Genomic DNA, 15,981 nt, shown 5'->3' on the forward strand with positions numbered 1-15,981 from the left:
CACAACCCATAACTTTGGCAATGATAAGCACAACCAAGATTACAACCGAAATCGGATATTTGAGAAACCCAAAAAAGATTTAAGTTAAGTTTAGGAATATTTCTAATTTTCGGAACAATTTTTTTTTTGTCATTGCTCAAAATTGTTTCAAGAGTTCCTATCCCTTTAATATCCAATGATGTACCATCAGCCGCAGAGACAAAATATTTAAAAGAGTTGGTGTTTGGTTCGGATAACAAAGATGCATTTGGTGTCATATTAAAAGAAGCACCCAAATCAAGAATCTAAGAAGTCATACCGGGAGTTGATGAAACCGCGGTATCGGAAGTAGGTGTGGAAGAGTTGTTTCTCACAAATTGTTGAAATGCTTCCGGAAGTTAGCAATGGAGTCCTTGATGTCTCCATCCTTTTTTTGATCTTTATTTGATGAGTTATCTCCAACGGAAGCCACTTTTCTCTTATGCTTAGGATAATCGGGTCTAAGATGTTCCTGTTCATTAAAATGACGACACACGATTTTTCTTCCACCATTATTGTTGTTATAGTTATTTTTTAAAAAATGAGGAGGTTTATATGTCCTCGTATTGTTGCCCGGTTTAGATACGGCATGCACTTCATCAATATCCTTTTTTAGAGCCAAGCAAATTTCTTTTTGGCATAGATCGACAAAATTTTTACTAAGAGGAGTTCAAGCCCTATGAAGTATGGATCCTCTTAGTTGTTCAAATTCAGACCTAAGCCCATGAATGAATTGAAAAAATCTCTCTCTATTTGCTCTTGTCTCATGGCAATAGCACTTCCTTCCCATGAGGTTCAAGGAGAGAAAGTTCATCCTATAGAGAGGATAAAATACTATAGTAATCTTTAATACTCATATCTCCTTACTTGGTTGTTCTCACTTTTTCTTGAAAAAAGAAATGCCTAGCAAGGTGTTTTTGAGTATACATACCTTTCATGAAGAACCATGCTTCATTTGTTTTCTTGAATTTGGCTAGATTAAGCAAATTAGGAGTTCTACATTATTCATGAACCATGCTAATATTTTGGCATTCCCACTTTCTCATTTTTCAACTTTGGATTGACATTCTTCAATGGCTTTGGCTTTTTCTTTATCATTCAAGGTTTTTTATTCATTTCCTTCCTTTTTGGTGAGCTTTAATTGTAGCTCCGAAATAGTGCCACGTCCATATCCCCAAAGATTCTTGTCTTTGAGATTGTTTTTCATAGCGGCCACCTACATTTTTGTCCCACTCAATTTGAATGAGAGGTCAATCTTTGCATCTTTGTCGGCATTGCGGAAGAGTTGAAGAAGAACATGAGTGTGAAACTTAAACATACTCAAATACAAAACAAAGAAGTCCTAAGAGTGTTCAAAAACACTTAGGAGCTCTGATACCATGTAATTAAACACTAGTACAAAGAATAATGTCAAAAAGTGACTACAACAAGTGCACAAGCATGTAAACAAGAAGCCATTAATGGACAAAATACAATAAGCCACAAGGGGCTAGGCACCAAACACACACAATGATGAGAGAGAGAGAGAGCTTAAAAATATAAATAATAATATATTGAAATGCTCTTGGAAGCATTAAAAACAAGGGGACAAAGACCCCCTATTTATACATTTTTTGGGACTAAGGGGAGGCTCCCATAGAGCTGTTGGGGAGGGTCCCAACAATTCTATGGGATGACCCTCTTACCCCTAAGCAAATAGGAAAAAGAAAAAGAAAGGAAAAATAAAGAAAAGACAAAAATGCCCCTAGTGGACATGTCTATTTAATAGAAAGAAAAAGACTAAATTGCCCCTAGTGGGCATTATAGAAGACATTCAATATATATATATGTTAACAATTCTTGCTGATCCCTGATGTTTCATTTTTTGCAGCTATAAGGTTGCCACTGTCATGCCAAATCTTGATGAACTTCTGAAGGAAACACCAACCCATGTATTTGCATCTGTATGGCATAAATGGAGAAAGATTTCTCTTTATCACATTCACTACAGTGAACTTGTTCGCCTTGCTGCCCTTTACAAGTAAGTGCCTAGTGTTTGTATAGCCCCAAAAAACGTTTCTATGATCTTTGGAATTGTCTTTCTTTAGGTTTCACATCTTTTTATCATGGGTATGGGATTATTTGTTCATCCCACTTAAACAAGGCCTTCGTCAAGGTCCTGTTTCATTAGTAGCCTAGCATTTGAATGAACCTCTTTCTAGCCTCTAAAGATTCTTGTTTAATGGAGAGCTGGTTTTTACTGTTTTCCCTTGTTCTCTTTTCTTCATTTTAATTCTGAGGCAGTATGGGATTTATAATTATAATTGTTCCGAGTTTGAAAAATATAGTTATAAAATTTCAGGGTCTACTGCCTCATAGCTGAAGCCAGTGGTGGGTGTCTCATCACTATCCACCATTAATAGGACCCTGATATTGGTGCCATTGCCTTTGGAAACAAATACTATTCCAAAATGTGTGGATGACAATGTCTGATGGATATGGATGCGGGAGCGGGACACAATGCAGATTCACTTGGTACAATTCGATAATTTTCAATAATTAGGACATGGGGACATGACTGTACATGCAAGTAGAAGTATGTATGTGTGTGTGAAGGTATAAAACAACAATTCTAAATCGCTATAATTAGGAACATCAAATATATAGCTCATATATTTAGATTATATTCAATTTATTTTGAATTTATTTTGTATTTATGTGATATTTAATATTTATATAGCCGTGTTCCCATACCCACAATTTTTTGGAATTGCCATGTCGTACCCTCTGTACCCGTACCTGCACCCGCACCTGTACCCAGCTGACATAGCATCCAGTCCATGTAGCTAATTTTTTGTGAACTTCTTTTCTGTATCTACTATCTATCATGCCTGCATGACCATAATGCGTCACTTTTGTTGCATTCTTCACTACATCATTCATTTTAGGCATCTGTCTATATCCTTAGTATCAAGTGTAATGGCACAAGGATCCAATATGTTGTCTTTTATGTGTCAACACATATTTTCCTAGCTGCCACATGATTAGTTGCATCATCAGTTACAATGTACAGTATTTTTCACCCTTACTTTCTCAATCACATGATGTAAAAATTCAAAAGTGAATTCTCTGTCTTTCAATTAGCTAATCCATTAACCAACCAGAAAAAAAAACTTTTAGGAAAATTGAGAAGAAAGCTGTCATGGAACCAGCCTTGCTGTCATCAAAATCCATCAAACATGACTGTGCACCCATACTGAGCTCAATGTTCTTTGAAGTTGTTTAAGAACCTGTAAGTTCTTGCTGGCTCTGTCAAAACAAGGCTCCTTCACCTTGTAAAAGTAGTGCCTTCATTTCAAACCCAAATTGGCTTTTGGCTTCAATCACAGTTTATGCACTAGTCATTTGAGGGGCAATAAACGAAATCTTCACTTGAGAAAGCAATCTATTTACATATTCACATGCTTTCTACATTGCTTCCTTTGCCCAATGTAGCTTGCTATCTCCAACTTTTAAGTTCTTTATCTTTTGCTCTATCCGTACCCCTTCTTTGTGGATCTCTTCTAAAATAGATATTTAGTATGACCTTTACAATGTGGTTTCTTAGTGCTAAAACTGCCAAAGGCTTTAATTTTTTGAGTTCTTTATCAATACCCCAATCCCTAATATGTTGTGGCTCCTTTCATTATCTTTATGAATTTGTTTGTTATTCTCTTTTTCTTCCTCTTCCATCATTACATATATTTCAGTACAATGGACTTGATCTCCCTATGCACTACTGCACGCCCCATGGTGTTTCCTTTGGTGTCGAATGTATAAATTGTGCATCCAAGAACCCCTTCATTTGTTGTCTTCTGATGCAAATAACACAGTATCATTCATATTCTTCAAGTAGTCCACTCTCAAGGACTTTTTGACATTTTAGGAGAACAGGAATCACAGTATTCACTTGTCAAGCTTCTTTCTGCCCATGACATTTTGAGAAATGCTACATGATCAGTTGATCACTATCTCATTGTTCACATTATTTTCTCATTGAGAGGGAAAACATGCATTTTTTCAAGTTCCAGTTCATGTAGGTGCATTTTTACCCTATGCACTTTAGGATCTGGAGTTGCATTTCATTTTTATCACATAAAATATGAATTAGATAATCAGAGGCTCTATTTAACTCATATGCTACATGTAATCACTTAATAGTTTTTTCTTCTTTTCCCATGCGATCTTGTGTGTTTTTTGTAAATTTATGCTGGAATTTATTGTAAGTAATATAGGTTTAGCATGGCTTAGAAAACCAATAATTCAGTTATCAAGAAATAAATAACATCAGTGATTCTATCAATGCTATACCCAAGTTTTTTGGATACATCACAATAAAAAACTAAAGGTGAGCTGCCTAGGATCCATAAGGTTTTTCCACCTCTTGAATTCTTCACACCATAGCCATAGTTATCTAAGATATCAAAAATGCTAATATCCTCTCTATAGATATTCAACGTGTGCAACCTCTGGATCTGAGATTTGAAACGTGGCAATTGTCCATAAGTGTCCAGAGGCCACAGGAGATTAATCAAAATTCTGGACCAGTCATACCACAAAGATGGAATCCATAGTTCACTGAATCCTAATTGAACTGCCAACAGCGGGAAAAATGATGTTATAATTTTTCTTAATTGCATCATGATCAATGCGATCTTGCTTCTCACTTGGTGGAAGTTCACAGGTTACTCTAACATATTCTAAAGTTTGTTGTATACCTATTTCTGTATATCTGTAGCATAGTTTAATACAGAGGTGAACTTAGGAAAAACAAAAAGAAAATGTTCTAGTTAAAAATATTTATCAAACAGTTGTAACAGTAACATTCATTGATGGTTTTATCCAGCTGAACTTAGGAAAAACAAAAAGAAAATGTTCTAGTTAAAAATATTTATCAAACAGTTGTAACAGTAACATTCATTGATGGTTTTATCCAGCTGAACTTAGGAAAAACAAAAAGAAAATGTTCTAGTTAAAGTATTTATCAAACAGTTGTATTAGTTATCATCTTAGTGAATGTTTACAACAGTAACATTCATTGATGGTTTTATCCACATGCAGATATGGAGGAATTTATGTTGACTCAGATATTGTAGTGTTGAAGTCCTTGCATTCACTTAACAATTCTGTTAGTTTGGAGAATCTGCAGAACGAGATGCCTTCTTTTAATGGTGCTGTGATGGCATTCGAAAAACATAGGTACCATTGATCACTGCTAATGAAATTCCCTCTCTCAATTTAGCTATAATTAAAATGGCTATATTGATAGAAGTGTTTCCGGTCATTGTATTTCACCCTATTCCACTGATAATGGTTTCATCCACTTCTTGTAGTCGTTTTATCTTGGAGTGCCTAAAGGAGTTCTTTTCAACGTATGATGATACCTTATTAAGGTGGAATGGTGCTGAGCTTCTCTCCAGAACAGCTGTTAGAATTGTTAACAAAACAAATTATGCTTACCAACAGCTGCAGATCAAAATTGAACCAACTTTTAAATTCTTCCATATAAGTTCTCAAGACATTACAAGGTAAGAAGTATCTTCTTCTCAACTATCATTTCACTTTGATAAAATTTGTAATTTTGTTCCACCAGTTTGCAAAATGGAAGCTGCAGGATAGGATAAATGCACTGGATTTTGTGTTTTAACTTTGTTTCTTTTATGTTGTTAAACTAGTTTAAGGTATACGTATTACCTTTTGCTTGGTAATGCCAGTTCTTGTTCAACCTGTTTGATTTTTCCATAAATTTCTGAACATTAAGGTATATGTATTAGATTCATTTCAGTGAATATCTTATTATCTTTCTGAACATCTCTTTGTGTGCTTGTATGGAAATGATTCCCATCATAATTTTCTTGCTCTAGCTTTCATTATTTATTAAGTGTTTTATGAGTTCATATCACAATTTTCTTGCTCTAGCTTTCATTCTTTATAAAGTGTTTTAGGAATTGCATTTTTTTGAATATTTCTCATGTAACTTAAGATTGCTGATATGTTGTGAAAGTGCAATGAAATCTGAAAGATGAGAAAGGAAAAATTGCTGTTCATGGTGTGAGAACGTCACCTTGGACTTAATGCCCTGCAAGACAAGAAAGAAAGGGGAAAAAGAGAAAGAAAAATTGAGGAAGAGTAGGCTGATCAAAATTTGGTCAGGAGAACAAGCCATATACATAGCAATAAACCTTGCATAATTTATAACACATCATGGTCGTGAGAACAAGCCATCGTCCCCTAGGCCCCTAAGGGTTTGAGAACAAACATCCCTATCCGAAACTGGGCTGCCAATAGCTGCAAGTTGATCTACTCAAGGTTGCATGTATTATATCGTTACCCGTATTAGTCGGGCCCAAAGTAGCACCGTATCGTATCGTAAACGTATCGTAAATTTTTAATAAAAAATTTCCAAAATTCTCAAAAAATAAAAAAATCAGGAAAAATTCTAAAAAAATTATAACACATAAAATAATGATGAATTGAACAAAATATAACCATAAAATCACATATGAAGCATTTATGTCTCTATGAGCTACATAAGACTCTTGCAATTACGAACATGCCACAAGACTCATACTTTCATATTACAAAAACGAAAACAAAATATTATATAAAACTTCAATAATCATAATCATCATCATAATCTTCTTCTTCTCTTGCTAAAATTAATAACAAACCATGCAAATGATAACCTAACCGACAATGTAAACAAAAAACAACTACATAATTAAAATTTTAAACACAATTAAAGCCTTAACTAACAATATTAAATTCACATCCAATTCATACTAAACTGTCATAAGTTATAATTAAACTACTACAAATTCATGATAACTAAAAACATTACATTTAACCAATATCTTACGTGCCAATCTTCATATCTAAAGTTCTAAACTATAAAGATCCTAAAACTATACTATCTTCTAGAGCCTATTTGCCAAACATTAGGACAATAATTTCTCAGTGTTGCATCCAACTGCCGCACGATGATCTTTTTATTTTCAACAATTTGTTTGGAAAGTGGGTCATCATTATCATCTTCAGAATATGGAACAATGGTTAAAAGTTTTTCTTTGCATTTTTGCAAAATTCTTCTAATTCAGCAATAACATCCCCACGAAAAGTGGAAGGAATAGATGGATAATTACATAGACGTACATTTTGACGAACACATACAATATGTCGCTTAAATCTATGCAGTCCACCTCTAATAATATATCCACAAAACAGACATCTCAATGATGACCTTGCTCGTGGTACATTATTTATGCTTCTGCAGTATTGCCATGTAGGATGATCATCTTTATAAGATAAACATGATGACGACATCGAAAGATCTAAAATAAAACGTAACCAATTAACCACCAAATGAAAATATGGGCATACAAATATTCGACAACAAGCTTACACACACAGAATAGGTTTTTTTTTTACCTTAATCCACTTTCTTGAGTGAAAAAGGGTGAAAATGCATTCTTGAAAAAATCACAAAAGCCGTCGCCCTTTGCGTATGGATCAGCCTCCAAATCGCTCTCATGGCTCCTAGAGTGCGTGAGTTCTACTCTAATGGCCTCTAAACAAATGAGGGAGTCAGCCTTCAAGAGGTATTTAAAACCCCAAAGGTAAAAAAAGTAACTTTCGGTTTTTTTAAAGCATGCTGAATGTGTATAATACGATATGCCCTGTATTGTACGATACACATGATACGGATACGATTTGTATCAGTTTCTCCCAAAGTTACGATTTGTATCGTACGATACAAACAACCTTAGATATACTCCGTACTTGGAAAATCAATAGCAGACGAGTTACCCCTTTTTAAGGCTTCAAACTCATATTTGAGATGATATACTTTAGGAGTATTGATCTGTTCTAACCATTGATGCAAAATCTGCCATAACTTATATGTGGAAACTCCGGTAGGAATGTGGAGAAGCACCTGTTTGGAAAGGGTCGTAATGTACATGTCCCTTGTTTAACTTCTTTAATGTTGGTGTGCGCATCATATGAGAACCTTGCATCATCTAAAATACAAGTGAACAAGGAGTATTCATGGAGTACTATTAAAAACACTACTTAGTTTGATGGAAAATTTCTAAGTGCGACTATAACATTGGAAGAAACTACTACAAATTGTATAAAGGAAAGTTGTCACCTATGAATTGAAAATAAGAGAAAAAAGAGCAAGGGATATAGAAGAGTGATAAATTAATTTTCTTTTGTAAGTAAAGTCAAAGCGAAATTAAGACTCCTAATGGTTACTAGATATCCTAACTTGAGATATTCTCAACCAACTAAAGCGGTTTTTTTGCTGGTAACAATCCATGCACGATACCAGATAATCTTCTGTTTAATTTAACCATGAAATTTTGTCTATCATTATCCAGTTGCTCTGCAAATAGCAAAGTAAATCTACTTCAGGGATTTTGTTCTGAAATGGGACCTATACCTATTTAAACCATAGTTTCATTCATTAAAATAGCTTTGTCTTTTTCCCCCCTTCTGCATTCTCTCTTCTTGCATGAAGATGTGCTAATTCCAATGGTTGACACAGATATTTTGAAGCACCTGAAGATGAAGACGAAATAATGAGCCAGGAAATCCTTTTTCAAAAAATTATTAATGAGTCTTACGCGTTTCAACTCCGCCTGTGTATAACTATTTTAGTTATACACTGCCGGTCCCAAGCCCGGATAAAGGAGGAGGGTTGCGGTAGGCCTGTGACAGCCAGCATAAAAACTTTGTCATATCCTATGAAAATGAACCAATATGAGAATTTCGTTGGGGCGTTCCCTACTGAGCGACGCGCTGTACTCAATAGGCCCGGAGGCAGTGATAAATGGGCAAGGGTTGCTAGGTCGTCGCCCAGAAGCGACGCGTCACACCGGCGCCCGGGTGTGGTGTCAAATAGGCAAGGGTTCCCTCACTTTGTTGGATGGGTGGGGGTAAAGAAGTTAGTCCAAGACCATAAAATTAGGTTAGCCACTTGGAACATAGGGTCTTTAACTGGTAAGTTGGTAGAGTTAGTAGATGTTATGTGTAGGAGAAAGATTGATATTTTATGTCTTCAAGAGACCAAATGGGTAGGTGAGAAAGCTAAAGTGATAGAACCTTGGGGATATAAGATTTGGTATACAGGAATAAATAGGAATAAGAATGGAGTAGGGATTGTTATGAGTCGTCAGTTTATAGATAATGTAGTTGAGGTCCGTAGGAAGGGTGATAGAATTTTACTTATTAAATTAGTATTAGGTACGGATATTATTAATATTATTAGTGTTTATGCACCTCAAGTAGGTTTAGATGATTCCATTAAGCATCAATTTTGGGAAGATTTAGATGGAGTAGTACAAGGGATATCTTATGGAGAAAAGCTTTTCATCGGCGGTGACCTTAATGGACATGTAGGCATTAGTAGGGATGGATTTGAGAGTATCCATAGAGGCTATGGTATAGGAGAAAGAAATGAAAGTGGAGAAAGGATTTTAGATTTTTGTTTGTCCTATGATATGATCTTAGCAAACACTTGGTTTAGGAAGAGGGAGTCTCACTTAGTAACATTTAAAAGTGGGGTTAATACGAGTCAGATAGATTTTTTCCTACTTAGAAAGAGAGATAGGGGTTGTTGCATCGATTGTAAGGTTATACCGGGAGAAAGTGTAGCTACACAACATAGAGTCTTAATTTTAGATCTTAGAATTAGACAATGCCGCAAAAGGGATAGACATAAGATAGATCTTAGAATTAAGTGGTGGTCACTGAAAGGAGCTAAACAAGGAATGTTTGTAGAGCAGGTAGTTAAGGAAGCTAATTGGTGTCTCGAGGAGGATTCAGAATCAATGTGGAATAAGATAGCGGGTGGCATGAGAAAAATGGCTAAGGAGGTATTGGGTGAGTCTAAAGGCGGTGCACCACTAGGTAAGGATACATCATGGTGGAACGAGGATGTCAAATTAGCTATTAAGGTTAAAAGAGAGTGTTATAGAAATCTAAGTAAGAGTCGTGATAATGAGAATTTGGAGAAGTATATGATAGCAAAGAAGGAAGCTAAAAAAGTTGTTCGAAACGCGAGGGCTAAGGTATATAAAGAGGTTTATGACAAGTTGGATACCAAAGAAGGCGAGAAGAATATTTATAGGCTTGCAAAGATGAGAGATAGGAAATCGAATGATTTGGGTATGGTTAGATGTATCAAAGATGAAACGCAAAGGGTTTTAGTCAAAGATGAGGAGATTAAGGAGAGATGGAAAGATTATTTTGATAAGCTTTTTAATGATAGTCATGCTCAAGATCTTGGAGACTTCTCCATTCCTTTTCATGAGATAAATCGTGACTTCATACGCAAGATTCAAAAGAATGAAATTGCAGAGGCTTTGAAGAAAATGAAATCAAGAAGGGCAGTTGGCCCAGATGGTATACCTATCGAGGCTTGGAAATGCTTGGGAGAGAAAGGTTTAGAATGGTTGACAAATCTTTTTAACTTGATTTGGCGAACAAATAAGATGCCAAATGAGTGGAGGAAGAGTACTTTGGTGCCTTTATATAAGAATAAGGGTGATATACAAGATTGTACAAACTATCGTGGTATAAAACTCCTGAGTCATACTATGAAACTTTGGGAGAGGGTGATTGAGTCTAGGTTGAGGAAGGTTGTCACGATATCGGAGAATCAATTTGGTTTTATGCCTGGTAGATCAACTATGGAAGCTATACATCTTCTTAGACAACTTATTGAAAGATATAGAGAGAGAAATAAAGATTTGCATATGGTTTTTATTGATTTAGAGAAGGCATACGATAGAGTACCCAGGGACGTTCTCTGGTGGACAATGATGAAGAAAGGTGTTTCTCTCACGTACATTGGTATAATTAAAGATATGTATGAATGAGTAGTAACCAATGTCCGCACGTGTGGAGGGGTGACAACCAATTTTCCGATAACGGTTGGGTTACATCAAGGATCTGCTTTAAGCCCTTTCCTTTTTGCGATAGTGATGGATGAGCTTACGAGATCAATTCAAGAAAATGTACCGTGGTGTATGTTGTTTGCTGATGATATTGTTTTGATTGATGAGTCTAGAGCTGGGGTTAATGCTAAGTTAGACTTATGGAGACAGACATTGGAAGCTAGAGGTTTTAAGTTGAGTAAGAGTAAGACTGAATATATGGAATGTCGGTTTAGTAAGCAACGAAGTAGGGATGGGAGTGTAGTGAAGCTTGGTGAGCAAGAAATACCGGTGAATGATTATTTCAAATATTTGGGATCCATCATTCAAAAGTATGGAGAAATTGATGGAGATGTAAATCATAGGATAAAGGTTGGGTGGATGAAATGGAAAAGTGTAACTGGAGTGCTGTGCGATCGTAGAATGCCATTGCGGTTGAAGGGAAAGTTTTATAGGACGACTATTAGACCTGCTTTACTATATGGTACGGAATGTTGGGCTGCCAAGAGACATCATATTCAAAAAATGAGTGTAGCTGAGATGCGGATGCTTAGATGGATGTGTGGAAATACAATAAGAGATAAGATTCGGAACGAGGAGATACGTAAGAAGGTAGGTGTTGCACCCATTGAAAATAAGATGCGAGAGAATCGTTTACGGTGGTTTGGACATATTCGGCGAAGGCCTAATGATGCTCCAGTTAGAAAGGTTGGAGAAATGGGAAAATAGATTAGTTAAAAGAGGTCGGGGTAGGCCTAGGAAGACTTGGATGGAGATGATTGGAAAGGATATGAATGCTTTGAACCTCACCAAGGACATGGCATTGGATAGAAATGATTGGAGGAAAAGGATTCATGTGGAAGACCCAAAATGATTTTCTTTTTTAGTTCATATCGCTGACCCCAATTGTTTTGGGATGAAGGCGTAGTTGTTGTTGTTGTTGTAGTCTTACGCGTTTCATTTCTGGAATGGTTTGACATCCATGCTGGTCCCACAGCCAGGCAGCGTTGTGGAGAAGCTTCTCAACCACCATTGTCTTCGTTGCCATGATGTGCTATGAATTCTTTAGACTGATGTTTTTCAGTAATCATAAATGTTGAAATCTACTGCGGAAAGAGGGGTTTCAGATTAAATCAACAGCAGCATACATCAGAAAAGAGTGGGGACTAATGATGGTTACCATTACAATGAGAAATTTCTCATCATGGTACCATGGTTTTACTAATTCTTTGGTTTAGTACACAAATTTATCCTTTGGAGCTTGGATCAAATGAGATTGATGGGCTGAATGGATCATCGAATGGCCATAGGAATCATGTATTCTATTGTTCCTCAGGGAACTGACTCAATCATCAGCAAACTTGTACCAATGCGACAATATACTCTACTGTAAATTTAGTGCTAGGAAACACACAACAGAGTTGGCAAATATTATTTCCCTTGATACTCAATTGTTGTGTTTGAGCCAAATCTTGTAAAGGTTCCAAATGGAGTCTCCAAACCAAATTGCTTGCACTGAGATTCATCAAAAGGGGGGTCTCATGTGCTTGGTTGAAATGCATAGCAGCTTGTAAGTTGTAACACACAAAGAACTTCATGGTATTTTGAAAAAATGTGCATATGTTTTGGGGCCTTGGGTCTCTCTTGATGAGGGGGTACATGATGAAAATACTTGCACTTCTAGTGACCAATGGGTAAAGTCCATCTTCGCCCTACAAGCTCAAGACAACCAATTATCATAGATCTTTCACCATACTGGAAGAGAATCAGCACCTGACTCCAATCAGCCTCTACAATACAAAATCATGGATGGTGCTAACAACTTGGGAATTGAGGTGCCTAAGAGAATGGATCCCATCATCTGACGTGATTGAATCTATCATACATTGGATCCAAGCTGTTCATCCAATCGTTATGACAAGTTCACATGTTCACCTAAATGTGGATGGATCTTAGCCATCTAAATGCGATCAGTTGGACGGTTAGGATCAACATAGATCCTCTGACATCATATCTCGATATCTCTATGATCCCTTTTTGGGGTGCATACTATCTATTAAACCCACTACATGTAAAGTTGGTGTACTTTTTTTTCTAGTCTTCACATTCGATCCAGCCAGCGACCTGCTTGACAGCCACTCATCTTGGTATTTCTCTAGATAGGTGTGGTGTCCATCTTGGGAAATGTTCAGATGAATGGTCATCCGCAGCCGAACTGCAGGCATAAAAAATGACCTCTTTTTTTTAGTTGTCATGATCGTCTGTATTGATCGTATAACCATGGCTGAGTCTCAATGTACGGATAGCCACCACTGGCTTGGACCTTTATTGGTATTAGCTCATCACTGCTAATGTTAGATATTGTTAGGGATGGCAGTGGGGTGGGGCGGGGGACAAGGTCTCCACCCCCGCCCCGCCTCAAGATTAGAACCTCCATCCCCACACGGGGATGGATTTTAACCTCCAACCCCGCCTTCATCCTCGTTTCATGCCCTCCATCCCCGGTTCAAACGGGGATGAGACGGGGAGGGGCTATTGCGGGGAAAAGTGGTGGGGGATGGGGCGAGGCGGGGATGAGGCAGGGATCGTGGTGGGGACGAGGCGGGGCGGGAAAAAGTGTACGTCCATCCCCGCCTCCATCCCCGAAAAGGGATGGATTTTAACCTTCGTCCCCGCCTCCATCCCCGTTTCATACCCTTCATCCCTGGTCCAAACGGGGTGAGGCGGGGTGGGGCCCCGCCCGGTCCACTGCCATCCCTAGATATTGTTCTACTTTTTACTTATTTTTTTTAGAGAGAGAGAGAGACCTTGTCGATAAAATCAATAATTATGTGAAAATTAAACCTCGATAAAATTATGAGATATTCAAACAAAATAATCAATCACAAAACTGCAAAATTTTGATAAGCAAATTATGATGAATTATGTCGCATATCATAGGTGCAATCTTTAATAACTCGATCAACATGGTCTCTTTGGTAGGGAACATGTCTGTGTTACTGGATGCAAAAACAAGTTTTTTTTTTTAATTTTGATGTATTTTTTGCCATTACTTTTTTAAATCTCTTGAAAAACCGGTTCACATGATCCACCTGTACTCTATTCAGTAACCCATGTCGATCACCTGCAGTGTATGATCTACAAAAAAAAAAGTGAAAAACATGGTGATTTTGACTAGATAGACTGTCTAGTATGCCTCACCAATTTGTTGGAAAACCTGAGCAAATGGTTAATATAATGTCATCGTTAAGGCATACTGTCTAGTATGCCTCACAAGTTTGTTGATATTTTTGCATGCTTTGTAGATCAAGCCCTACAATCATGACTTACGTAGCTTGTTTTGTGAGAAACATGTTACCGTTTGTGCTTTAAAAGTTCGAAAAATCAATGGCCCACCATGTACTGAAATTTCATGGTGAAAAAACAGATAAATGCTTTACATCGAAATGACTCGATTCATGGTCCAATTTATGCTGACTAAAAGAAGCTTGTACCTATGATCCTCCACTGTATAGTGTAGTACTAATGACCTGACCAAATATTATCTCATGGATGTATAAGGTTTGTACTTGGTGAAATGGACTGTATCGGGTTGTCTAGGAGAAAGTCATGATTTCAAGCTTTATATGATCGATTTGACCGAATTTATTTGGCATGTACATTGGAGCGAGTATTTTCAACATAAATTTTTTTATCATAAATGTTTTGGTATATTGTGAACTATTGATTTTGAAGTCCTTAAAAATCTTATTTACACAGCACAATCGGGCAATCTAAAACACATATTTTTTACTTTAGTAAACCATGTAGAGAGAAAAATACTAAGAACAGGTGATTTCTACTCTCTCTCTCTCTCTATATATATATATATATATATGTGTGTGGAAAATTGGTTTTTCCTAACCTTCCATATAAAGTGAGGACAGTTTGATGTTTCAGGGCATGTTTGGTCAGCCTGACACATCATATTCCATTTGCTAGGGACCAATTGTTGAATCATGTATTTTTAATGAAAATATATGATTTTACGAGTCTTTAAATTTATAAAAATTATGAGCCATTAATTTTGAAGCCTTATAAATACCTGCTCACATGTCCATCGGATGATCCAAAAGCCTATTTCTACTAAACAAAGCTCTCTCTCTCTCTCTATATATATATATATATATATATATAGGTTTTGTACCATGACATACAGTGATACACACTCTTACCTTTGTTTGCATAGATCTAGCATTCAACATGGTTTATTTATTATATGAGAAGGATTTATCATGTTTAATATATTTTAAAATTTTGGTTTTGAAACGGTAAAAATCAATAGCCCATAATTCATGAAAATAAGAGTTGTCTAAAAATGGTATAAAAAATCATATTTGAGTCAACTCTAACACATTAAAATAATAAATAGAATACGTTAACATGATCCAATGATTAGATTTTACTTTTGTCAAGTGTGTACAAACATACAAGTTCTTTTATATATATATATATATATATATATATATATATATATATATATAGTAAAGTGTATCATCAAACACCCAAAAAGTCTGATTAAAATCAGACGAATTTGTGCCGCGCACAATCAGAGTGTGTCTTTACACTCTAGCAGTCAAAGACCACCGCTAAAGGGTGTAAACATGCACACTTATGCGCCTTGCATGAGTCCAATTGTGTCCGATGAAAGGGGGGATATCCCCTTTCATATAATATAATATAATGCGCTAGTGCTGCCCCTTTTCTCGTTCAGCTCGTTAGGGCCCTTCAAAACTCATATTTTTTTGCAATTTTTCTCACATCTAACACCATTGATGTGACCTATAAATTTTGTTTATTGAAAAATGGCTTTTGGATCACTCGAATATGACCTGTATGCAGGCTTTTCGGTGATCCAAAATCAATGGCTATGAAAGCATCAAATTTTCCAGCCTCATAAAATCATATTTTTAATCAAAAAACATGATCCAAGAGTCGATTCTCACTAAATAGAGCATGTTAAACA

The 15,981-nt window shown here is 36.3% G+C and overlaps 1 protein-coding gene across 1 annotated transcript in view; it reads left to right on the forward strand.

The window, feature by feature from the left end:
- Nucleotides 1-12,694, forward strand: part of LOC149822686 (uncharacterized protein At4g19900-like) — a 32,212-nt gene extending 19,518 nt beyond the window's left edge. The window contains 5 exon segments of the mRNA XM_089980340.1: nt 1,889-2,038; nt 5,098-5,235; nt 5,370-5,564; nt 8,585-8,663; nt 11,923-12,694. Of these exon segments, the coding sequence (XP_089836466.1) occupies nt 1,889-2,038; nt 5,098-5,235; nt 5,370-5,564; nt 8,585-8,663; nt 11,923-12,036 (676 nt within the window). The 3' untranslated portion in view covers nt 12,037-12,694.
- The last annotated feature ends 3,287 nt before the right edge of the window (nt 12,695-15,981 follow it).

Source organism: Nuphar pumila, chromosome 11 (assembly GCF_984573655.1).
Source record: "Nuphar pumila chromosome 11, dmNupPumi1.hap1.1, whole genome shotgun sequence".
Classification (NCBI taxonomy): Eukaryota; Viridiplantae; Streptophyta; class Magnoliopsida; order Nymphaeales; family Nymphaeaceae; genus Nuphar; species Nuphar pumila.